The following is a 27,412-nucleotide window of genomic DNA, read 5'->3' as shown; positions in this document are numbered from 1 at the left end:
CTTTTAAAGAAAGTGAAATTCAAATGATTGGATTGTTATTAAAATTAGACATTTGAAAAGAACGTTCAGAATCTTTTGAAAAGTAAGGATAGGACTGAGATGTGATTTATAGATATTCTGTGTTTATTATTAGCCTACAAAATTTGACACACACATCGTCCAGAAGAAATGCATTTGACTGGTCGCGCATGGGCTAAGGACGAATTAATAATGGTAGGTTAAAATAAAAATAATGTATTAATTGATGATATTGATTTATGATATTTATATGAAATATAGTTTATTTAAATGGGAAGATTTTTTTAAGAGGTTAACACTATTTTAGATTTATTTTAATTTTGATTTATTAAGACAAAGATGTATTCATTTTTTTTTTCAATCTATAAAAGATTTACCTTAAGAGATTTGATCCCTCTCAATACTTGGTAAAGCTAGTGCTAAAATGATCTAGCTTAATATTTAAGAATTTTGATTTATACTTAGGAATTTTTATTTAAAAGAGATTATTAAATAAAGATTGGGATGAAGACACTAAAGTAAAACAATATTTGTTATTTTGGAATTGATGATTTTGAATTTTACATTGATTGACATTTCGAAAATTTATATTTTGTAATTATATTAGAATTTATATTTGAGAGTTTTTATTTTATTAAGAACGCTAAAATAAACTAAAATGGAAATGATTTCATTGTTATTAAATTTAATTTTCTGATATATGTATTTTTAATTTCAATTTCTTTTAATATAACCATACAACTTGTCAGAACTCAGTTGTCAAGTCAGTAGTGGGGACAACCATGCTACTATCTTTGAATGTTGTCAAGCCAATAGTGGGATTAGCGAAAACCATGCTACTATTTGTGAATACAGGTTGACTCGTCACTATTATTCAAGGAAAACCACAACACCTTGAATTATCTGCTGGTGTTCCGTAAGGTAAGGGGGCAAGCTTTCCATCTTGCTAGATGCACCTTGGTCTTTGGCTATTAGCCTATTTACTTATGTCTGAGGAAGACAAGCTCGATCTTTGGCCATTAGCCTATTTACTTATGTCTAAAAAAGACAAGCTCTCCGTCAAGTAGAAGAAGTTTTAAGGCATACTTTGGTGCAGGTAAAATACCCGCACATACCCACAGTATGCATAAATATGCATCCACACTTCTGTCCCAGGTGTTTGGCTCTTCAAAGGAGTCAAAACTTCAATCTCATAAATGTCAAATGGTTAAGGCCCTTTTATCTTGGCTCCTTTATATCGGAACCCAATCACCCCGCCAAAACCTCCTATCGGGACTGTTAACAGGCCTCAAGCCTTCGGTTATGACTTTATTAAAGTCTTCCCTTATATCCTTCTTATCGGGAATTAGAAACAATTCAGAACCTTTATATAAATCATAATTCATATATAGAGAACCGTTCCCCTTTTAAACATTGGTTACGTATGGTTTAACATATGAAAACCCTTATCGGCGTTTTTTCCCTTATAACTCTTTTACAAAGGAATTAACTACAAACCATACCTTTTTTGCCTTCCGTATGACTTTTGCACAAATTCTGAGGCTTGTTCCCCTATCACAATCACTATCGGCTATTGGGACTTCCGCAGGCCACTTTACACATGTGTCTCATCACCTTCCGATATGCGATTTCCCTTTGCTAACGACCGCATCACTTTAACACAAATATAATGGAAAACGAGAAAAACCCGCTCCTAACACATCTATCGGATTTCAAATCTTATAGATTCGCATTCAAATCATCATCGGGTCTGCCTACTACCTCCACGCTCTCCAAACTCCACTTGCCCAATCGCCGACTAGCGCTTAATTGTTATCGGCATATCGGCCCTTAACGATTCTACTGTCACTTAGGCCCTCTGATATGCGATAGGCGATCAGATCTGGACCATCGATCTAACGTCAGATCCAACGAATGCTGCTTAATCAAAATATCGCAATCGCTCTTATTCAAAGGCCCATTCCAGTCCTCGTCTCAATGGTTTCCACCGATGCAATAAGATCTGGGCCATTGATCCCACGGATCTAACGGCTCCTGAGCGCTTGATGCTTTACTCCTTGCTATCTCTTTACTTGTGGTTTTCCCACCATTTCCTTCAATATTCTCTTTGTGGTTCAGTTCTTCTGAAGGTTCTGACCCTTCACTGTTTCTGTTGCGCCATCTAAACTGAGCTTAACTCCGCATCCTCTTTGATCAATGTCCTCTTAGATCCTTCAGATGGACTCGATGTTCCATTTTGATTCCTTTGAATCGTTCCTCTCTTGCGTAGTTCTTCAGAACTCCGCCTTCCACTGTTCAAGTTCTCTGAGCTTAACTCTTAAACGTATCCTTACTTCTCCATTCTTCCAAAGCTTCCTCTGTCTCTTCAATTGGATTCAAAATCCATTGTGATTCCTCTAAATCACTCCATTCCTCTGTGTCCTTCAGAATTTTGCCTGCAACATGTTGCAGAGCCTACGAATTCACAAGTAAATCATACATGAAATGCTTCTTCAACATACTGACACAGTCAGGAAATAACATCTCCATATATTAATATAAACTGCGAATTACATATCTGAGACTCTGAGTCTCGCACAGGCCAGTTCTTCAATGTTGCGGCCTCTTTCTCGACTCTTCCCGTAGGCTTACATATATTCTATATGTCTCGCTCTCTTTTAATTGAACGCGCAGGTTCACTATTTATATGAATACATTGGATCGGATCACTATGAAGGATCTGATCAATCCTCTCCTCGATTTGCTCAACAAACTCTTAAAATCGCTATACGTATACACATGGCAGATTTAATTTAATCAAGTCTTCTAGAGACTTATCCATTCCATCATTTAAGCTTTGTTTTAAATGGAAAGTCCCCATGTTTAGCTCGATGGTCCACGTCTAGGTTCAATTAATTCCTCGAATCATGCAACTGTTTAAGAGTCCTATTTGACTTCTGACTCTTGTCATTTATTCATCACTCAGTTCTCATTTATTTGAGAGCTTTTACAAATTCCTCCATTATCTAATTAAATCTCACTTAAAGGCCTAAATATTGCATTAGCTTGAGACTTAGGAAATTACTTCTGTAAAGCTACATGACCCCCTATGTCTACTTAATGACAATGGTTTTTCTCTTGGGTGAATGCTCCTGCATCAGACTCCCAAAGTAGAAAATATTAATGATCTCCTAATCATGTGTCTGCTGGTCTTCGTCTTCCTGGATTCCACACTTTATTCTATAACTATCCACATGCTTTGTTCCCTTGTTGCTGTTGCACTTTTGCTGTCTTTTGCTCCATTTTCTTCTTCTTGTCAATCAGATTCAAACTCTGATTGATCTTGCTTCCTGTTACTATCATTTTCCTCCATTTGTACTTCATCATCAGTTGCCACATTTCTTCAATCTCTATCTCCAATGCATCTTTGGACTGGTCCATATTCTGCTTCATATTTCTGCCTCCTTCTTTTTGTTTCAGGTTGTTGTTGTTGTCTTCTATGCTGACTTTTTCTTTGCTTGCTCCAACTTTTGGTTTGCTTTCTCTTGCTTCAACGCTTGTTGTGACTCCTATACTGACTTTAACTTTGCTTGCTGCCTTCCTATCATCCTTACCCTCTTGTACTAAATCATCACTGTTCAGCACTCTCTCCAGCAATTTAACATTCCTACTCCATGGATTGAATTCTTCCACAGAATCTCCTTCTTCCATCTTTAAGTGGCTTAGCTGTGCCAAATCTCCTCCAGCATTTGCAACAAAACCTGCACTCACAAAACACTTGTTAAAATTAAAAACACAAGGCTATTGTGCCTTGTTTTCCTTTGGCAACAATTCAGTTTGTTGCACTGTTTTTTCCTCCTCTGTCAGCACATCAGTATGCTGATTTGAACTCTCAACCGAATTCATGAGACTGTCCATTAGTCTCTCTTTCATACCATCTTCTTCAATGATATCTCTCTGCTTTTGTCCACTGTAGTGAACTCCTTCTTTTGCAGTGTCAATCTGCTGAATTCTCATTATCACCTCCTTTCTCTTGTGACTGTCATTCATGACAATTCTTTTGTCTTCCTTCTTCAGCAATCTCTCTTGAACATCTATCCTCTGTCTTTCCAACTCCCTTCTTTGAAAATCTAATTTTCTATATAACTCAACAACTTCAATTGGAGTAGATTTTGGAAATTTTACACAATTCTCCATACCTTCCTTTGTTATGGATAGATCATCAGATGTCCTTTCTCCTTTTGATAATTCTTTCCCATAGACTTCTTCTTCGTTAACATCTTTCAATAGATGTTCTTCTTCTTCACCTACTATCTCAACAACTTTCATGGCTATTTCAACTGTGCCTATCATCATGGTGAATTTCTGGTCCTTTACTATGTTTTCAGCTAACATAGTTTCTTCTTCTTCAGTACATTTTGCCTTGATGTTCCTCTGTAACTCTTCTCCAAGAGTTATCCTTGTCTCACCATCTGCACTAACATTCTCCTACATTTGCTTTTCATCAATAACATTAATCAAACTTATTTGATTACCTTTCTGAGATAGTATTTCTTCATTTTTCATCAGAATAAGATCCTAATTCCTCATCTCCATGACAACTTCTATAGACTCATCCATAGATCTTTTCTTTTGTATGCAGTCAAATTCCTCCTCTTTTGAAAAGTTTTCTCAGTCACCTTTTGCTTCTAGAGCTTCATCACCTCTGAAGATATCTTCAAAAGGTTGTTTTTCTCCTGCAATACCTGCCATCATATACAAACTATCAGTTTTAAAAACATAAGACCCTGTGGTCTCACTTGATGGTTCAACCATCATATCTCCTTGTTGTTCTAAATCCTTCATATGATTCAGAAATTCTTTGATAGTCTCCTCTTCAATCTCTTCAAGCTCTTCACTTGGTTCCTTGATATTTTCCTCCAACTGCATATGAGATCTATCTATCTCATTTTCTTCCAAAATAGAATTTGGATTCTGCTAGTCTTCTTTCTTCTTCATGAAAATATCAGCAAATTGTCCTTCCTTAGATGTTTTACCTGTAAACATACACAAATTGTCAAATTTAAATCCATGTGACCCTTTGGCTTCACTTGAAGTTTCAGTCTTCAAGTCTTCATCTTCACTCTCTCCCAGAATTCCTCCTTGTTCTGGTTCACAAATGGATTCTTCCATTTCTAACTCAACTTCCTTGAGTTTTCCCTTCAACCACTTCACTTGCATTTGACGTAGCCTTCTTTGTATTTCATGCCACTTCACTGGATTTTTCCTCAAGAGCCAACCTAGTCTCTGGATTTCCTCAAGCATTCTCCTTAATGCATTGAGTTGTTCTTTTAACTCTGCAACTTCCTGGTCAATTTCCTCTTGACTCATCTTCTTGCCATTTGCCTTGGCATCCTTCTTCTCATATCTTCTACTGTGGCTTCTCTCTGAACCTTTGTTATGACTATCAGTAGTCATGTTCTTCTCCTCTTTCTTCATCAACTCCTTTGCAACAAGCCTCTACAACAGCTAGTCCTCCTGGCTACAATCTTACCTCAATAAGCTCTCCTCACTCAGTCTTGTGGTAAGCACAGGTCCTCTATCTGGAACCTCCTTTTGAGCAACACCATTGCTCCCTCTAGGCTTCTGCAATCTCTCATTCTCTCTTGAGGACACTTCAATTTTCCTCTCTGTCCAATATCTTGTTGGATTCTTCAGGTTCACCACCACTTCTTCTTCAAAGCGTTTTCCTTACTCTGTCTTCAAGAACACATTTGTTCTTCTCACACAACTTCTCTTGTTGTCACCTGTGCATTAGTATAAAAACACACATTCTCAATTTAAAACAAAACATAACATATTACCTCTCCTTAAAGATCTCAGCATGATCTTATTTCACCCATTCTTATTGCACTTTGAATGGATTGTCCTCTGTTTTGTCCCTCAAGTCCTCTTTCCTTCAAAACTTGCATTAAGCAATCTTGCTTTCTCTTTCCTTCCAGAAATCCTCTATTCCTATCTACTCCAAGCCTCTACTGGAACTACTACAATCTTCCACTGTAGTCTTTATCATTCAGCACAATACCTTCTTCTGTGTGCAAACTTCCTTTCGCAGAAATCTTTCCTCGCTCTAATTTGAATTCTAGCTCTGATTACAGATCTGCTCTGATACCACTAATGGTGCAGGTAAAATACCGGCACATACCCATAGTATGCATAAATATGCATCCACACTTCTATCATGGGTGTCTGACTCTTCAAAGGAGTCAAAAATTCAATCTCATAAATGTCAAATGGTTAAGGCCCTTTTATCTTGGTTCCTTTATATCGGAACCCAATCACCCCGCCAAAACCTCCTATCAGGACTGTTAACAGGCCTCAAGCCTTCGGTTATGACTTTATTAAAGTCTTCCCTTATATACTTGTTATCGGGAATTAGAAACTCTTCAAAACCTTTATATAAATCATAATTCATATATAGAGAACCATTCTCCTTTTAAACATTGGTTACATATGGTTTAACGTACGAAAACCCTTATCGACGCTCTTTTCCCTTATAACTCTTTTACAAAGGAATTAACTACAAACCATACATTTTCCGCCTTCCGTATTACTTTTTCACAGATTCCGAGGCTTGTTCCCTTATCAAAATCGCTATCGGCTATCGGGACTTCCGCAGGCCACTTTACACATGTGCATCATCACCTTCCGATATGCGATTTCCCTTTGCTAACGGCCGCATCACTTTAACGCAAATATAATGGAATAACGAGAAAAACCCGCTCCGAACACATCTATCAGATCTCAAATCTTATAGATTTGCATTCATATCATTGTCGGGTCTGCCTACTACCTCCACGCTCTCCGAACTCCACTTTCCCGATCTCCAACTAGCGCTTAATCGTTATCGGCATATTGGCCCTTAATGATTCCATTGTTGCTTAGGCCTTTGGCTTCTCTGATATGCGATAGGAGATCAGATCTCGACCATCGATCTCACGTCAGATCCGACGCGCAATATTGCAATTGCTCTTATTCAAAGGCCCATTCCAGTCCTTGTCTCAATGGTTTTTGCCGATGCGATAAGATCTGGGCCGTTGATCCCACAAATCTAACAGATCCTGAGCGCTTGATGCTTTACTCCTCGCTATCTCTTTACTTATGGTTTTTCCACCATTTCCTTCAATATTCTCTTTGTGGTTCAGTTCTTCTGAAGGTTCTAATCCTTCACTGTTTCTACTGCGCCATCTAAACTGAGCTTAACTCTGCATGCTCTTTGATCAATGTCCTCTTAGATCCTTCAGATGGACTCGATGTTCCATTTCGATTCCTCTGAATCATTCCTCTCTTGCGTATTTCTTCATAACTCCGCCTTTCACTGTTCAAGTTCTCTGAGCTTAACTCTTAAACGTATCTTCACTTCGCCACTCTTCCAGAGCTTCCTCTGTCTCTTCAATTGGATTCAAAATCCATTGTGATTCCTCTAAATCACTCCATTCCTCTGCGTCCTTCAGAATTCTGCCTGCAACCTGTTGCAGAGCCTACGAATTCACAAGTAACTCATACATGAAATGCTTCTTTAGCATACTGACACAGTCAGGAAATAACATCTCCATATATTAATATAAACAACGAATTACATATCTGAGACTCTGAGTCTCGCACAAGCCAGTTCTTCAATGTTGCAGACTCTTTTTTGACTCTGCCCGTAGGCTTACATATATTCTATTTGTCTCGCTCTCTTTTAATTGAATGCGCAGGTTCACTATTTATAAGAATACATTGGATTGGATCACTATGAAGGATCTGATCAATCCTCTCCTTGATTTGCTGAACAAACTCTTAAACTGACTATACATATACACATGGTAGATTTCATTTAATCAAGTCTTCTAGAGACTTATCCATTCCATCATTTAAGCTCTGTTTTAAACAGAAAGTCCCCTTGTTTAGCTCGATGGTCCACGTCTAGGTTCAATTAATTCCTCGAATCATGCAACTATTTAAGAGTCCTATTTGACTTCTGACTCTTGTCATTTATTCATCACTCAGTTCTCATTTATTTGAGAGCTTTTACAACTTCCTCCATTATCTAATTAAATCTCACTAAAGGCATAAATATTGCATTAGCTTGAGACTTAGGAAACTACTTCTCTAAAGCTACATGACCCCCCATGTCTACTTAATTACAATGGTTTTTCTCTTGGGTGAATGCTTCTGCATCATACTCCACACCCACTTTTTAATTTCAATTAAAATTTAATAATTTTTTTTTAATTTAAAATTATATTTAAAATTTTGTGAAAAACATATATATACAAATGTAGTCTAAGTAATTTATGAAATGACCCTAGTGATGCTCGCACAATCAAGGAAGCTCTTTCTCTCCTCGAACCAACCACAAGAATGGTAATCAATATCCAAAAATCAACCATATCTCCCTTTGGTCTAACTGAAGGAGAGTTGAGATCCTATATGCACTATTTTCCTTTCAATGAGGCTAATATCGAGAATGGATTCAAATACCTGGGGTTCCTCTTAAAACACAATTTTTACACAAATCCAGACTAAAAATGGCTCTTAACAAAGATAGAAAAGGCACTCAAGATCTAGAGCACGAAATGGTTATTAAGGGCAGGTCGTTTGGTCCTAATTAAATCAATGATGGAGGCCATCCTAGGTTACTGGATGTCACTCTCCTAGATTCCGAAAGACACCCTCACCAAAATTTAGAAATTTTGCTATAAATTTCTTTGGGCAAAAACCTATGAACAATGTGCATCACCATGGGCTAAATGGTCCAAAATTTCCATGCCCAAAGCATGGCGAGGGTGGGGACTAAAACAACTACCTTTTTTTCTCAAGAAATGGAAGCCAAAGCAGGTTAGAGGATGAATGCTTCTCAAAGTCTATGGACTTCAATGGTCTATAGGAAGTACAATTTTCCACTACCCTTTGAGGATTGGATTCAAAACTCCAAAAGAAATAGACCAAATGCCTCCATCATATGGAGGGCCATTGTCAACTCCTTTCCCTTAATTGAAATCAATCTTGCTTGGAAAGTTGGCATAAGCACCAACCTCACCCTGGGCATTGATCCTTGGACTAGAAGTAGTGGAGGTCATTACCTTCCCTCATAAACCAAAAATGGTTTTTAGGCAGACATCTGAACCTTCCGAGATATTATAGTGGAACATGGTCAACCTTCACTAGATCCTTGCGAGAGTCACTCATATGCATCTTTTAGGACCCTGATGAGCTACTTTGGACCCTCTCCTCCTCAAGACATTACACTCCAAAAGAAGGATACCTAACCCTCATCTCTGATCAAGCCCCTAACCCCCTCGAGTTGTGGTGGCACCACCTTTGGAAGCTTAAGTGCCCAGCCAAATCTAGATTGTTGATGTGGTGTGCTCTAGAAAAAAATACACACATGGGATTTTTTGCGCGTAAGACAAGAAAAAGAGGGGCCAAATTGGTGCAGCCTATGAAAATAATCAGAGGAATTAGTCAATCACCCTCTGATCGAATGTTCCTATACCAAAATCCTCTAGCATTACTTTTCTTGAAAGTTGGGATAGGCATGTAAGTGGGAAGGACCAAATCTTAAGGTAGCTTAGCAAGTGTGTGTCGCAAATGAGGGAATAAGAGACTTCATGATTCTCCCTCTTCTATCTGGCTAAGGCACTTGGTTAGCAAGAAAAAAAGTTATTTTCAATGATAAACCGACTCCTCGTGAAATCACAATTGCTCAATCTCTTGTTCTCTTGAACTTCTTGCCTAAGCTACCCTTTTCTCCTTACATTTGAATCACTTTGTTGTCACAAATCAATAAAAATAGGCCTTGGGGCTTCTTTGACGGAGCCACACATGGAGATCTGAAAATATGTGGTGGTGGAGTTGTCCTGCACTTGGAAGACAACCACTCTTTCAATATGAAAATGGGGTTCAGAGAAGGGTCAAATAACTTAGCAGAGCTCTCGGCTCTAAAACTATTACTAGTCTTTGCTATGGAAAAGAACATCACTTCTATCCAAATCTATGGGGATTCACAATTCATCATCAACTAGAATAAAGGTCTAAATAGATGTTGCAACCTTAGACTTCAACCTCTGTTGAATGATATTTCATGCGCCAAGTGAACTTTCATATATTTTTACTATTTCTCACATTTATAGGGAACACAACACATGTGCAAACACCCTCTCTAAGGAGGCTATTCCATTGGCTCGCGGACATGGGAAGTAACAGAATATTTTGAAGATGGAGCCTATGAGGTCTAGCACAAGACTTTCATTGAGGATGACAACACCGACTATAGATGCAGACCAACAATCTTTTGTTTTTATGTTTTTATGTTTTTTGTTTATTTACACTGATATTTATATATCATCCTCACATTTGACATGACCATGGGGCTACTCACACAACCTAGTCTTCCATTTATGCAACACTCTAGAAGATCAATACTCAAAGGACTCTTATTTCAACATTATTTTCATATGATACTCTTATAATTATCTCAAATATGAATTGTAATCAACAACACCATCAACATAACTTCATTTTTAAAGATTAATATGTATCAAACAAATACATGCATAACATGTATTAGCAAAATGTAATTTGTTTTCTAACTTTGTGGAAGAAAAAATAAATGAAATAACCCTTTTCTAAAAAAATTTTAGTCAATTTTATCTAACATTTAGTAGACATTTTTAAAAATTAGACCACCCCCTCTCTCCCTATATAAATTAGTGTACTCCCTTATTAAAATCTATATTTACAAGGTTCAAATCTCATTGAGTACAATGTCCTCTTGTGGTGGTGGCTCAAGGAGTAGATTCCCCATGTCTGTCTTGGCAGCTACATGAGTCTCGACTCTTGCCAAAATCTTAGTATATCTGACTTGCAGGTTGTTGGATGTACTCTTGGTGTTATAGTGGCAACTATGAGGATTGATCTTGGATCTCCCTTAGATTAAGCCCGGATAGTTATTTACCAAGTGTGTCAAATTTTTTTTTATATTTACAAGTTTGATTTGATTTAACACATCTTAAATTTAAAATAAGTCTCAAAAATTAAAATTGAAAACCATGAAAACCAACTCTCGCTCCACTAACTTTAAGAATCATTTCAAAAGCAGTAGCGATTGATGCCAAGTAGACCCTTTGGAAATAATTTTAAAAGCAAAGATAGCGAGGGGGAACGAAAGGACCCTTTGGAATCTTTTGAAAAAAGGACATGACTAAAGTTAAAATTGAAAACCATGAAAACCAACTCTCGCTCCACTAACTTCAAGAATCATTTCAAAAGCAATAGCGATTGATGTCAAGTAGACCCTTTGGAAATCATTTTAATATAGCGAGGGGGAACGAAAGGACACTTGGAATGTTTTGAAAAGTAAGGATAAAAGCAATAGCGATTGATGTCAAGTAGACCCTTTGGAAATCATTTTAATATAGCGAGGGGGAACGAAAGGACACTTGGAATGTTTTGAAAAGTAAGGATAGGACTGTGAGGTGATTTATGGATATGTTGTGTTTTATTATTCAGACATACCGTAGAGAAGAAATGCATTCGACTTTCACAGAAAACTCGCGCAGAGGCAAAGGCCCAGAAATCCCTTGTAAAGAGTAATATCAATTTCTTTCGAAATAGGTAACCGTTTGCTCGAATCCTCCTCCATTCAATCTACTGTGAGAGAACTTTATAAAAAATGGGTGTCACTATGGACAAAATTTGTCATGGCAAATGGAGCGGTTGGATGGCGCTAGTCGGAGTGCTCCTGAGTTTGTTGCCTCTTATGAGTACCATAAGAAACGTGTCATGAGTGCCTTCTTACCCGTTGGAATTTTTCTGTTTTCTCTACGGATCATTTTGCTTCATATTTGGTCAACAACAAGGTATTGTTTTATAAAGTAATTTCTGGTCGTGTGGAAGGATTTTTGAGTATCAACTGTGGAGCGAAAACAATTCAAACCGGAGAAAACAATATAAGATGGGTCACTGATGCTAACTACATAGACGTGGGTCAAACTGGAGAGATCGGGAGCGCCTATGCTTACGGTTCTTACTTGCACACTCTACGAGTTTTCCCAAAGCCTCTCAACAAGTCTTGCTATCACTTGCCTGTGATACCTGATGTGCCTTATCTCTTAAGATTATGGTTTGCAGTTGGAAATTACAGTGGATTCAAACAACTTCCAAGCTTTGCTTTCTCTATTGAGACAGAGGGTATGTTAGCTATGGGAAACGTGACGATCTCAAACCGTGACACAGCACGTTATAATGAAACAATATTTGTTAGTTCTGGCAGAGTCCTGTACATTTGCTTGATCCGAACCTCGGCGTCTGATGATCCCTTTATCTCTGCTATCGAATTGAGGACGCTCCGTCCAGGCATGTATGGAGAGGCTAAGCCAGGAACAATGTTGATATCGGTATGGAGATATGATGTTGGCGGAAATTCTACTGTTAGGTGAATATTTTGAATTGTATATATTGATATTCTTATTTTGAACTGTATATATGTTGGGGGAAGTAGTGGTAATGATGCTTCTTATACCGCCGATACTAAATGAAGTTTGACATGCGAGACCCAATTTTGATGCATTACTGTTGACGAGTTGAGATTTTTTTGTTTAAGTAATGATTGAGCTGAATGGTTTTGTGTGCTTAATAAAGCAGGTTTCCTGTAGACAAATTCGACCGGATCTGGAAATATAAATCTGAGTTAACTGTTTCTAATTCTATTTCTGTACGGTTTGTAAGTAATGAAGAGCCCATTTCAACAAACGATACCAAGGAACTTCCTCCACCTGCTGTCATGCAAACGGCCGGGGTTATTGTGGAAAGTGGTTTTCAATTCACTCTAAGACCGGCCAATGGTCACAAATTATTGCTGCTGTTATATTTTGTAGAGCTTGAGAAACTAAATATGTCTGAACGGAGATCTTTTTACATCGATATAAATGGTGAACAACGATCCGAAACCATTACTTCTCTGAGCAATTATTCTACCCGGGAGCTAACTTTCATAACCAACCAAACAGATGACATGTATTTTGCCTTGGAGAACACTAATGACGCTACCAGCGATCCCATTATCAACGCTTTTGAGAGTTACGAAATAGTTGACACTCAACCAGCAACATATGTGCATGATGGTAAGTTATCTCATCGATGTTTTGAGTCTCGAAATGTTGATATAATTATGATTCAATTTCTAACCAACTAGTTTTTATAATGCAGTAAAATCTCTTGAGGTTATCAAAACCAAGTTTGGCATAAAGGATTGGATTTCCGATCCTTGCTTTTTGATTCCGTGGAAAGGACTTGTCTGTGAAAACAGTACTTCGCCCATAAGAATTTCGGGAATGTAAGTTCAATTTTCCGATTTGTTCACGGTTGAAATCATATATAACATAATACTGATGAGATTCATACCATGAAATTGTATGTTGACGAAAATCGTATCGTTGCCAGCGATTTGTCAGGAAGGAATCTTGGAGGATTGGTGCCTAATGATATTGGAGAGTTGACCGCATTAATTAAAGTGTAAGCAGGTTTAGACTTGGAATAAATACTTATGAATGGGATGACCATTTGTGTTTGAAGATTATGTGAGATAATAATCATCTGTGAAGCATTTTACCCACTGGTTTGAAATTAGCAGGTCGTTTGACAATAATCATTTGATAGGGCCGTTGCCAAATTTGTCGACTTTAATCAAGTTGGAGGGACTGTAAGTTTTTTTTCAAGATTCAACTTTTAGTTTTCTGCCTTCTTTTTTTGTGTTAAGCCAATGCATTTTCAAAAATTGAAAATTTAATTATAATTTGTAAATTATGTAGATATTTACAAAACAACAACTTGAGTGGTACTCTTCCCAACTGGCTATGTGAACTTAAATATCTAAAAGAATTGTACGTCCCCTCTTTCTTCCTTTTCTGTTTATCTTTTCGCCATTCTTCTTCAAAGTTTAGTGAAATTAATTAGTAAATTTCATACCCTAATTCATTTTCACAGGAATATAGAAAATAATAATTTCAGTGGTGTAATTCCTGCCCAACTTCTCAATGGTTCGTTGAAATTCAGGTAATCATATGTCATTTCGTATTACTTATGTTTTGACACAAATCCGATTTGAGATTTCATATTTTTCTTTCCATTTTCTATAAGAAAAGAAGACAATAGTAATCAATCCAGTTAAGATTTTGATTAATCTTGCTGGAGGACGGTCTTGAAAAATAATTTTCTTTGGCCTGTTGCAGCTACTGTGGCAACCCTTACTTACTTATACATAAAGGGGAATGCATAATACATAAGGGGGAACGGATTCTACACCACACAAACAAGAATAAATTGAAGATCATCCTCGGAATAACGCTAAGTGGATTTCTAATCCTCGCTTTAGCGTTGATAGTGGCTATCGTGGCGTATCGCAATAAATTCAAGAGAAATGAAGACGGTGTTGGCAATGAAAGAAGTGGGACGGAAAAGGAACGAAGTTCTGTTTTTTCGCAAGGTTACCAAATACTATCAAATAGTAGATTTGTTGTAATAATATAAAATATTATGGCCGTAGTAGTCCCTGTCATGAAATCATGTGAATGATTTTTGAGCTTTGATTCTCATGAATTTGACCTCCCCTGAATCGATTGCAGACCACTCAATGGTTGTGGTGCCAAATCCAACAAAATCTCGTGTGTTCACTCTGGAAGAGATGATAGCGGCCACACAAACTTTTAGTCGGGAGATTGGACGAGGGGGATTTGGATCGGTGTTTCTGGGTAAATTGCCCCAGGGAATAGACATAGCGGTAAAAGTACTGTCACAGTTCTCCCATCAAGGAGTTCACGAGTTCTTGAATGAGGTGATTCTCATATCTTGAACTCCAATCATGTAATAAGATTGAACTAAGATCCAATGTAAGAATGTCTACTCATGAATATTATATCTATGGGAAAATTCATGCTAATGATTTTGCTTATAAACAGGTTGATCTTCTTTCCAGAATCCATCATAGGAATTTGGTCTCTTTGCTAGGCTATTGTAACGAATCAAGAGAAGTTATGCTTATCTACGAGTACATGTCAGGAGGCTCCCTAAGGGATCACCTTTATGGTAAATACTTCTGCTGAGAGGTATATGTTTATTTGAGTTGATAAAATAGCTAAGATAACCAACATGGGTTCTTTTCCAGGTCCTAGTGCACATCATTCCAAACTAAATTGGAGAACAAGGCTCAAAATAGCTTTAGATGCAGCACAAGGTAAGTCTTTCTCTTAATTTCTTTGATGCACATGAAATTTTTATGATCTAAATGTGGGAAGTTAAATAGTCGTTACATCAGGGCAGAAGTAAATTTCTAGATTTCTACTTGACATTACAAAGTACAAAGAATGCGTAACCACATGATATCTCACGTTATCCATCTATGGTTTCTATTGAAGGACTGGAATACCTGCACGTCGGTTGCGCCCCAAAGATAATCCACAGGGATATAAAAACCGCTAACATCCTTTTAGACAGCGACTTGAATGGTAAACTAGCCGATTTCGGTCTTTCGAAGATGACAACCGATGGGGAGGCTACTCATGTTACGACTGCCGTAAAAGGAACTGCGGGATACTTGGATCCAGAGTATGTCAGACATATAACTTGCACTCTCTTTGTAATATTCTGGTGTTAAAAGTTTCAATACAGTATATGGGCAGAGGCAGTTTCAATTAGCTTTTCCATGGTACTTTGCTAAAATTTTGTGAGGCACTTTGACAGGTATTTCCACACTCAAATGTTGACAGAGAAGAGTGATGTGTATGGTTTTGGAGTGGTTTTGTTGGAGATCGTATCCGGTAGGCAACCCATAGATCTAAAACTACCTGTAGCGGAAGTAAACATGATTAGATGGGTAAGTAATGTGATCATTCATAAATAATTCATAAATAGTTCATCTTCTCCTCTTAAAAATTAAATTAAGAATATGTTTTAGTGCATCTTCTCCCAGATTAACCATATTTTTGGTCATATTTTATAGGTGAAGCCCTATTTAGTGGACAACGATAATCCTAGCAAAATAGCAGAAATCATAGACAAGAAGTTGGGCGGAGGTTACGACATGACATCTATCACTAGTGTTGCCAAAGTAGCGATGAGATGTGTTGAGGCTGAACCATCGTCCAGGCCGAGCGTGAGTGAGGTAGTTGCAGAGCTGAAGGAGGCAATCAAACAAGAGGATCATCGTGCTTCCGTTTCAATTATAGAGGAAATTGGTAGTGTAAGTAGCGATGTTTTGTCAGGACCGGTCTCCAGATCCGTGGATTCGAGTGGAGGTGAAGGAATGAGTGGAATGACAACAACATCAACGTGTATCACGTAGGAATATGAGTTCGCGCCCTTTTGATTGGCTCATTGAATGAAGATTGGCTAAATCAGACCTAAAAGTGTACACAGTGTACATTATGGTTATAGTGTTTATTAAAAGTGTACACAGTGTACATTATGGTTATAGTGTTTATTACTTTTGAGTTGTTTTTACTGACTTTGTTTTTTAAGCCTTTTTCAGTGGTTTTTGTTTTGCTTTGTTTTGTTTTTTTGTTTTTCTTCAGGTTTGGTTTAATTTTTTTAAAATTTAGCAGACATTTATTAAATCATAAAATTGATGGGTAATCCCTGTTCAATAAAAGTGTCTTACAATTTGTTTAAAGTGCCGAATCTATATATACAATAAAAAATCAATTTATAAATATAGTGTATATTACTTTTACCAAAATAATTGTGGTGTAACTAATAGCTAATCTTAAAATCATGGAACTTCTCCTCTCTTGATTAGATGAATAATTTGGATTCTAAATTCATAAAATATTAGTTAGTTTTAAGATTTGGTAAATCAAATCCATATGGAATATAATCTAAAATAACTTTTTTTAAATATATTATTTTTTCTTAAAAATTACTTTTAATATTGCACAAATATATCATAAAAGGGTTACGGGAGAAAGAATCTCATACTTAATGTATGTAAAATTGTGAGGAGGTAATAGACAAATTAGGTCTCACCATGGAAGAGACATAATGAACATTGCACAAAAATTTGAGAAGATGAGAATCTCAAGAGCAAAACACCTATCCAACCTCATTTTTATCATTAAACCATCAACTATCAACTATTAATCGCTCCATGCATCCACGCTCTCTCTTCTCAAACTTGCAGTTGACAGCCTTGATGATGGACTCACCTAGTGAGTCTGAAACGTTGGTTTCAAAACAATAACAGGTTCTTCCATAATTTTCGAAATTCAACCAACCTGTAAGGAGTCACTCTTTAACACCATTAGGTCTCACCATGGAAGAGACATAATGAACATTGCACAAAAATTTGAGAAGATGAGAATCTCAAGAGCAAAACACCTATCCAACCTCATTTTTATCATTAAACCATCAACTATCAACTATTAATAGCTCCATGCATCCACGCTCTCTCTTCTCAAACTTGTAGTTGACAACCCTGATGATAGACTCACCTAGTCAGTCTGAAACGTTGGTTTCAAAACAATAACAGGTTCTTCCATAATTTTCGAAATTCAACCAACTTGTATGGAGTCACTCTTTAACACCATTAGGTCTCACCATGGAAGAGACATAATGAACATTGCACAAAAATTTGAGAAGACGAGAATCTCAAGAGCAAAACACCTATCCAACCTCATTTTTATCATTAAACCATCAACTATCAACTATTAATCGCTCCATGCATCCACACTCTCTCTTCTCAAACTTTTAGTTGATAGCCCTGATGATGGACTCACCTAGTGAGTCCAAAACGTTGGTTTCAAAACAATAACAGGTTCTTCCATAATTTTTGAAATTCAACCAACCTGTATGGAGTCACTCTTTAACACCATTAGGTCTCACCATGGAAGAGACATAATGAACATTACACAAAAATTTGAGAAGATGAGAATCTCAAGAGAAAAACACCTATCCAACCTCATTTTTATCATTATACCATCAACTATCAACTATTAATCGCTCCATGCATCCACGCTCTCTCTTCTCAAACTTGCAGTTGACAGCCTTGATGATGGACTCACCTAGTTAGTCTGAAACGTTGGTTTCAAAACAATAATAGGTTCTTCCATAATTTTCGAAATTCAACCAACCTTTATGGAGTCACTCTTTAACAAAATTAAATACATGTCATATTTTGATGAATGATGAACATATTTCACATAAAACACTGATTTTATAAAATTTCAATATGATTTTATAAAATTTTGATATGATATTATTTAAATATTTGATTAGAATATGTTAATAATTATTTAAATAAATATTAATTTACAAATAATTTATATTAATTAAAGAAAAAAAAGGTTGTACAATGTCAAAATATGTAAATATATTATATAAAATATTATGTAAATTTGAAAATTAAAAATTTAATAACCAAATTTAACTAGCAAAAATTAAATAGCAAAATTTTGAACATATTATTCTCTCTATTTTATGTGTTTTTTTTGACATATTTTCCATGTTTATAAAAATATTCATGTACTATTTTTTAATAAATTTAATAATTTTTAAATATTAAAAGAATACAAGTTAGTTATATATATATATATGAATGAGAATGATAATAATAATATGTAGGTTATTCTCTTTATTTTATGTGATTTTTGACATATTTTCCACATTTATAACAAAACACTGGAATAAAGGAACACTGCCATGGAAAAGAAGAGACAAGATGTCAAGACAAACATGCAGGAGGAGCTCAAGCAATCACAAGAGTCAAGTGATCAAGGCCAACTCGAAAAGAAGAGGCGATAGGAAGAGGAAGAAAGGAAGAAATAACTAGAAGAGAAGAAGTGGGAAGAAAAAAGGGCCCAGGAAGAGGTAGAAAAGAAAAGACAACAACAAGAGAAAATAGTCAGGGAAGAGGAAGAGAAGAATAAATGAGAACAAGAGCTAAAGGAGCAAGAAGAAAATCTTAAGCAGGCCAAAGAGATCAAGAAGCAACAAGCACTAGCAGAACAAGAGAGGAGGCGGTTGGAGGAAGAAAAAAGGAGTAAAGAAGAGGAAATCAGAAAGCTTAAATAGGGAGAAACTAGTAAGACATATGAGCCGGACACAGAACAAGGCGGACTAGCCCCATTAGATGCTCCTCCTTCTACTCCCCTCACTAGAGGACACCTTCCCTTACAAGAGCTAGGATTCCTGGAGGAGTAAGAAGAGGGAGTCCTAGACCCCACTAAGCTCACCTTCGACCAAGTCAGCCTTAAGATCATGCAGGAGAGGAAAAAGTATTATGGTAGAAAACCACTGAAGCCCTCATCGGTAACCATAACCAAGGAGATTATGCCTAACACCACGGTGAATCTTGAGATGATCGCCTCAGCTCGAACGGCTTTTGTGACCACGACGGAACATAATGTGGCTCGAATGAGAAAAAAAATCACAGAGCTCCAGAATAGGATTTACGCATCGAAGCAAAAGTCCACTAGAGAAAAACACGAGAGAAAGAGAGTAGAAGAAGAGAATGCAACCCTCCATTTAATTAACTCCAACACTACAGAATTCCAAGCAGCAATCAAGGGAGAGGCATAGACGCTCGGGGAATCCATGAAGATGGTCTATGAAGAGATGTCGAAGCTACATCACATGGTGGCCCTGATCTTGGCTATACAGGCTCACACAAAAGAGAGGGTTGCTATGCTAAAGGAAGTTGTTGTTGCCCTAGATAGTATGCATGCATGGTCTGTCAAGTACCTAGGAGCATTGACAATAGTCCCGAAGAAGGATTGGATCACCATGCAAAACACCAAGGTCCAACTATGCATCAAGATCCAGTCAAAGGACAAAATAGCCAAAGATGTGGATAGGGTGTTTGCTTCATATAGACACCTTTTCAGCAGTTTGGAGTCTATGATCGAAATTCATGGGGTTTCGTCCATCGGGAAAGTTGGGCATGTGAGAAAGCAGGAAGATATCTTGTGAGAAGATCAGGAATTCATCGATACATATAGACAGGTAGCCCTCGTAGAAGAACTGGTGTTTACAAAGGAGAATATCACAAGTTATGTGGTGGAACCATTGAGAATGTACACCAAACTCGTAACCTTGGGGAATCAGCTGAACGCCAAAAGGACCACTCTCATACCGAATGCCCTGGAATGTCTACACATACATGATGAAGAACAACTGCATATTAGCCCCATTGTAACCAAATACAAGTTGTGGCGCACATACCTAATGGAGTAGCTCCACCTGGACATTCCTAAACTTTCTATTGTTAAATTGATAGATTAGATTATCAACTTATTTTGTGATTTTGGCAGTTAGATAGGATAGGACATTTTTGGAATGTAAAGAGTCATAAGGAAGTCCAAGATTCATTAGGTAGTTGAAAAGTCATGAGGAAGCTCAAGGGTTAGGGGTAGGTCAAGAGCCACCCTCATTTTATAAATACACCCTCTTGACACATTGTATTGGATTTTTTGCTGAGGACTTATTTTGGGACAATATTGTTTTGAGAGAACTTATGCTCTTCTGATATATGCAAGGAGTAATTGTTATGTTCCACTATTGGATTACACAAATCTTTTATGCTGTGGTGCCATGAGTATTCTTCGCTTGATGGATAGGATGTTCCTGACAGTTCTTTGATACACATTCTATTCATGTGTTGTCTTGTGCTACAAACTTTGTTTTGCTACGCATGGATGATGTATGATTTGCTAACTCTATGCTTATATTTGTGAATTGTTTCGTTGATATTGGCGTAATCTTATTGTTGATTATGTGCTTACTTACGCTTATAGATGCTTTATTACTGTGAACTAATTTATAGTTGTTAAGCACTTTCTTTTATGGAAATGAGTCTTATTTGAAGTCTGCTAACAATTATTTTATGTAAGGTTTATGTTGTTTACAATATCTCTATTCATGGTATGCATGTTATAAAACTTTTGTCGGTTATTTCCTTGTATTTATTAAAGTTCAAGCATTCAATTGAACCCACATCCCACCCTCGTCCGAAGCAAGCTCAACTCATCTAAATGAAAGTTGGGCCTACATACCGAATGAGATCCCTAAATCAAATGGTCCAGGGTCTAATTGGGATCCTACATCGGGTAGATCCCCTTTACTATTGGCGGATAATGTCGGCCCATCAACATATTTGGTGCTAGAAGGAGGGCCTGATGACAGGTACCAATGCATGCCCTCACATTGAAACTTCCCATCAAGTTAGTAACCAATCCCATCCCCCCACCACTCTTGAAATACCGTACCATCCCCCTTTCGGTCCACATTTCTAGAAACCCCAGTAAGGGGTTTCCCTCCCTCCCCCTCTTGAAGATGCACAAGAAGGATAGGAACTTCCCTTGTTTGAAGTCACCAAGAACATCTCAGGGCCATGCGCCCTATTACTTGTCAGTTTTCCAGGGTTTAAAATTCATCCCTACCACTAACCCCCTATCCAACCGTTGCACCTCCACGCCTCATCACATGCATCAAGGCATCCTAGTTCATTCCGTATCACAGTTAATTGGGCTAGCGCTCGATGGCTATGTAGATGTCGTTGAAAGGCTCTCCATCGAGGGGTTGGAAAGCCCCCCGGCATATGAAGGAGAGGACCCCAAGAGTACATTCACCGGGGGAAACAACTAGTCACGACAGGGAGGAACACAGGGAAAAAATCAATGCCCCCTAGAAGATACCCCTATGAAAAACCAACCTCTAAGAGAGAATACTGAAGGGGCCCTGGGGCAGGGGGCCGAGGATAAACTTAGAGGCCACATTAATGTCTACAATAATGAGTGGCTTCTAAGATTCCCTGGGAACCTGAGGAACTTCAGGAATGCGAGAAACACTAGAGACCTAGGACACCTTAGAGTTCCCTGAGGGAATGGCAAGCACCCTCCCCACACCAGCGAAGGGTCAGGCATGGGGAGCGAGTCGAAGGGGAACAACAACCGCCTCATTTTTCCTCCCCCACCTAGAGGCAACCGTCATCAACCATTGGACTGGATGGCTCAATATCCATTAGGCATCAGGGGCCAACTCCATGACATGCCCCGCCATCTCGAGAAGAACCTCCCGAAATTCGACCCCAAAAAGGGAACCTCGACTGATGATCATATTAACAATTTCTACTTAGCCTTTCAAATGATGAGGGTGCAACATGATGACGTGGCTTGCCACATTTTCCCTCACACTTTCAAAAATAAGGCCGCCACCTGGTATCAGTCACTGCCTGTAGCTTTGATTCGAACATGGGAAGAATTCTAGAAGACCTTTCTTAATAAATTTTCTAAAGACAAGATGCCTTCTATGCTTCTCACCGAGCTCAGTACGTTGAAGTGCCATAAGAAGGAGAAGGTGAAAGGTTTCAACTAATGGTTCACCACCATTTTGAATAAGTTCCTGAAAAATGTGGCCCTTGATAACTCCATCACAATCGATTATTAGACCATAGACCTTCTGTGGGACATTGTCGTGTTCGTTAAACGTGAAGCTAAACCCACACTGGTAGAAAAATTTTCAACAACCCTAGAAGTGGAGAAATATCTACTCTCTATAGGCGCCCTCAAGCACGACTTGCGACAGGAAGAAGAACCATCCGCTAAGAAAAATCAAGCCTCAACTAGTAAGCCTGTTGACAAAGACAAAGATTCCTTTGATTTCGATGGATTATCCAAAAATTTAAACCAACTGACTAATGAGGTGTTTGAATTGAAAAGGAAGACTAGTGACACCTCTATAGGAGAGAAACCCGCTAAACCTTTTTTTTGAAAGACCAACAATCCACCCACTAAGACACCTCAGGGATTCAGTACGAACTTCAATGTGGAAGAATTGGGAAAGGAAAATTTATGCACTTTCCATCAGGCCTCTCATTCCTAGAAGACCTGCCCCCAGTGGCTCCATAACATGACCGTTGTAGTAACCCAAATCTTAGAAGATCATGCCACAAGAGAGGGTGAAGATGAAACCAACAACCTTGAAGAGGAAACCTCGCCCCCAATGATGATTCTCCCTCTGCTATTCTAGCCTTCGAAATCATCCATGGAGGATAGGTTCTGACCGCTCAAGAGGCCATCATGGGCGACACCCCTCCCCCGAAGCCTCCCAAAAGTTACATCCTCAAGAGTAATGGACCTGTGTTAGACACCACACTGGAAGATAAGAAAATGGCTTTGTTAAGAAGGATTATTCCACCCACTAACTCTAGCCATCCATCCACCCCTTCCCCCAAAGGGGCACGTGGCCAAATCCCTAAGGAATCCCCAATGAGTGGCAAAGGAGACACATCCGTACCCAAAAGTTCGACCAAAGGGGTTGTAACTAAAACCACCTCGGCCTCACAATCCTATTTGGAAGACACTTCATTCGTATACTTGGAATATAATATCATCGAGGACATGAAGAAGGCATGGGCCAACATATCATTGTATGAGATGTGCAAGTTGATCGGCCAACGCGAGTTGATAATCAAAACCTTTTTCGCCTCCCGCCGCTTCAAAACCTTCCTCATCATCCATGTTGGGTTGTGTTATTCTTTCCATGAATAGCCCACATAGTGAACCGGGGGGTTAGAGGGGGGCAGAGCCCCCCCTTCGTTGTTCTGATTGCACAGCGGGGCGTCACAGTGGGTTTGAATGGGGTGGGTAGCCCCCCTCTACGGGGTCCGAGGCAGCACCCCGGGAAATTTTTTTTTGGATCCTATATTAGGTTGGGCGGACCTACCTATGGTTTTGTGCATGTTTTTCACACATGGTTTTAGACGCGATGGTTTTCGTCCATGGTTTTGGACGAGATGGTTTTTGGTCCATGGTATTGGATGCTTCAGCATGTATAAATATGTATTGTAACATTGAAAGGAACATAATGAAAAATCAAGCTGGTAGTCCTGGTTTTTGCATCCAAGCGAAAATCTCCGTGTATATTTGTTTTATGTGTTATGCTCTCGCATTGTTTATTTTCTGTGTTTTATAATTCGTATGCAGGTAATTTCTGTATGGGGTTAAAACCTACATTTGGTATTAGAGTTGTTTTTGCTTCAAGGGGACGCCTTTGTTGCTGAGGGGTTTTGCTCGGGCTTGTGGTAGACCCTGTTCAGTGGGAGATCTGCGAGATCGATTCTAGTGGTGAAAGAAGATGGCGAGTAGTGGAAAGATAGAGATCGAGAAATTTAATGGTCAGAGTTTTGAGTTGTGGAAACTCAAGATGGAGGATCTGTTGGTGGATAAAGATTAGTGGATTGCGGTAGATCCGGGTACTAAACCAATGGGAGTGTCTGATGAAGAAGGGAAGAAGTTGGATCGGAAGGCAAAGAGCAGAATACGATTGTGTGTCTTAGATTCAGTATTGTTGAATATATCAGGGAAAGCTACTGCGAAGGCTTTGTGGGAAAAGTTAGGGACTTTGTACCAATCTAAGTCTCTGGTGAATATACTATTCCTACTGAAAAAGCTATATAACTTGAGGATGAAAGATGGAGACTCGGTGACAGAGCATCTGAATGCGTTTAATACTATGGTAATTCAGTTATCATATGTTGATATCAAAATTTTAGATGAAGATAAGCGCATTAGTTTGTTGTGTTCTCTACTAGATTCGTGGGATAGTCTGGTTATTGCAATAGGTAGCAATGCAACTGCCTTGCAGTTTGATGAAATAGTCTCATCCTTGCTGATGGAGAAGATGAGACGGAAAAATATGGAGAGCCCGAATTGTGAAGCCTTGTCTGTACGAGGACAGTCCTAGAATAGAAACAAAAATAAGTCATCGAGTAGGAGATCTAAATCTAGAGGGAGATCTAAATCTCCAAGAAAACATGTAAAGGTGGTGTGCTGGAAATGCGGAAAGGAAGGGCACTACAAAAGGGACTGTAAATCTAAAGCTCCTAACAAAGGAAAGGGATCTAATGATGCTCCTTCCGCAGAGGTGAAAACCACTTCAGATGAAGGTGGGGATGTGTACTTGGCTTCTTCAAGTACACATGTAGATCATGAGGCATGGTTGATTGACTCAGGTGCATCGTTTCACTTCACTCCCCATAGAGAGCGGTTCTGCAAGTATGAGAAATACGATGGTGGTGATGTCTTCTTAGGGGATGATAGGAAGGCTAGAATCATTGGTTGTGGAAAAGTAAAGTTGAAGTTGCAAGGTGGAAGGGTTAGGACACTTCCGGGTGTTCTACATATCCTTCATTGGCCAGAAATCTGATTTCTGTAAGCAAGCTGGATGATGTAGGTGTAAAAACAATGTTTGAGAAGGATACCTGCAATATGGTTTGGGGAGAACTAGTATTGATGCGGGGAGTTCAGATTGGAGCTCTGTACAAGATGCAAGGTAGCACTGTTGTTGATGGGTGCAACAGTTCTGTGGTTCCTGAAAGTGGAGCAGAAAATCTTGCGGTCTCTGGAGAGAAGACCATGCTGTGGCATCAAAGGCTTGGACATATTGGAGAGAAGGGCCTTCGAATACTTCATGGTAAAGGTATGGTAGAAGGTATGAGTAATAGTTGTCTGGATTTTGATTTCTGTGAAAATTGTGTATATGGGAAGCAAAATTGGGTGAGTTTCCCCTATGGTGGTAAGAGGGCGAAACAGATATTAGAGCTTGTGCACAGTGATGTGTTTGGCCCTGTGAAGGTTCCATCACTGGGTAAGTCTGTGTACCATGTATCATTTATAGATGACTTCTCAAGGAATACATGGATATATTTTCTTAAGAAGAAATTTGAAGTCTTTGATAGGTTTAAATAATTTAAGGCTCTGGTGGAAAACCAGACAGAGAAGAAGATAAAGGTGCTGAGGATAGATAACAGTGGAGATTTTTGCAGTAAAGAATTTGAATAATTTTGTAAGAAGTGTGGTATAGCATGGCAGAAGACTACTCCATATACACCTCAACAAAATGGAGTTGCAGAAAGAATGAACAAGACATTGATGGAAAGGGAAAGAAGCATGCTCAGTGGTGCCGGGTTAGGACAGGAATTCTGGGTAAACGTGGTGGAGACAACATGTTACCTGGTCAATAGATCACCTTCATTAGCGTTGGGGGATAATACTCCATAAGAGGTATGGACTGGTAAGAAACCCTCTCTCTCACATCTGAGGGTATTTGGATGTGATGCATATGTACATGTTCCAAAGGAGAAATGAACCAAGTTAGATAGTAAATCTGAAAAGTGCATCTTTATTGCGTATGAGGATGGTTTAAAGGGTTATAAGCTTTGGAACCCAGTAACAAGGAAGGTTGTGTACATCCGAGATGTGGTGTTTAGAGAGGTGAAAGATGTTATTAAACATGAAGTCCAAACAAAGAAACCTGAGAAGATAAAGTTTGAGCTAAAGGAGGAAGAATCAGACTCTACAACAGAGGATGAATAAGAAGATGAATAGCCACAAACTTTGGGTGTGAGAAGATCAGTTCGAGAAAGAAGGCAGCCAGAAAGGTATAGTCCATTTGCTTTCTGTTTAAATTTTTCTTTATCTATTACTGATGATGATCCAAAAAATGTGAAGGAAGCAGTAGATTCAGAGGATGGAAAACTCTAGAAAGAGGCCATAGTTGATGCAATGGCATATTTGCACAAAAATGAGGCTTGGGATCTGGTGGAGTTGCCGGCTGGAAGGAAACCCATTGGTAGCAAATGGGTGTTCAAGAAGAAGACAAATGCAGAAGGAAATTTGGAGAAATACAAAGCTCGGTTGGTAGTAAAAGGTTATTCCTAGGTGCTGGGAATTGATTTTGGTGATATTTTTTCTCCTGTTGCCAAGGTAACTTCTATTAGATTACTTTTATCTATTGCTGCTACTTTTGATTTTGAGGTAGAACAAATGGATGCGAAGACAACATTTCTTCACGGGGATCTAGAAGAGGAGATCTACATGAAGCAACCTGAAGGATTTGCGGTGAAGGGTAAGAAAGAACTGGTATGCAAGTTAAAGAAGTCTCTGTATGGGTTAAAACAGTCACCAAGGATGTGGTATCAGAAATTTGATACATTTATACGGGGACTTGGCTTCACCAGAAGCAAAGCAAATCACTGTGTGTATTTTAAATTAATTGGTGACCGTGTTATTTATCTAGTCTTGTATGTGGATGATATGTTGCTGGTTGGAAATGACAAAGAAATTATCTATGATTTGAAGACCCAATTGTCCTCCAAATTAGACATGAAATATCTTGGTGCCGCAAACTATATTTTGGGCATGGAAATTAAAAGAGATCGAGCAAAGAGGAAGCTTTGGTTAAACCAAAGGAAGTATGTTGAGACAATATTGCAGAGGTTTAATATGCAGGATAGTAAACTAGTGAAGGTTCCTATTCCTGTAGGTGTAAAGTTATCTGCTGAACAATGTCCCAAGACACAAGAATAGGAAGAGGATATGTCCTGTGTTCCATATGCAAGTGC

General features: G+C 38.4%; 1 protein-coding gene across 1 annotated transcript; it reads left to right on the top strand.

Moving 5' to 3' along the window:
- Positions 1-8,798: 8,798 nt before the first annotated feature.
- Positions 8,799-16,427, top strand: LOC149189236 (putative LRR receptor-like serine/threonine-protein kinase At1g67720). The gene is made up of 15 exons (XM_089410161.1): positions 8,799-8,859; positions 11,797-12,457; positions 12,667-13,145; positions 13,231-13,357; positions 13,465-13,536; positions 13,655-13,723; positions 13,833-13,904; positions 14,008-14,076; positions 14,253-14,506; positions 14,646-14,854; positions 14,979-15,105; positions 15,185-15,253; positions 15,435-15,624; positions 15,760-15,892; positions 16,019-16,427. The coding sequence occupies exons 1-15, from the start codon at positions 8,799-8,801 to the stop codon at positions 16,358-16,360; spliced, it is 2,934 nt and encodes a 977-aa protein (XP_089266287.1). The 3' UTR covers positions 16,361-16,427.
- Positions 16,428-27,412: the final 10,985 nt, after the last annotated feature.

Source organism: Pinus tabuliformis, chromosome 3_1 (assembly GCF_031772625.1).
Source record: "Pinus tabuliformis cultivar Carrire ecotype Pingquan chromosome 3_1, CPIR1, whole genome shotgun sequence".
NCBI lineage: Eukaryota > Viridiplantae > Streptophyta > Pinopsida > Pinales > Pinaceae > Pinus > Pinus tabuliformis.
Note: the sequence above shows the minus strand (reverse complement) of the source record. Positions and strands in the feature narration are given on the sequence as shown.

Bases quoted from the DNA above. Each gene is read 5' to 3' on its own strand.
- LOC149189236 (XM_089410161.1), top strand. From the start codon at position 8,799: ATGGCGAGGGTGGGGACTAAAACAACTACCTTTTTTTCTCAAGAAATG. The intron at 12,458-12,666 runs GTGAATATTTTG...TTAATAAAGCAG, and splicing joins GGCGGAAATTCTACTGTTAG to GTTTCCTGTAGACAAATTCG. The intron at 13,146-13,230 runs GTAAGTTATCTC...TTTATAATGCAG, and splicing joins AGCAACATATGTGCATGATG to TAAAATCTCTTGAGGTTATC.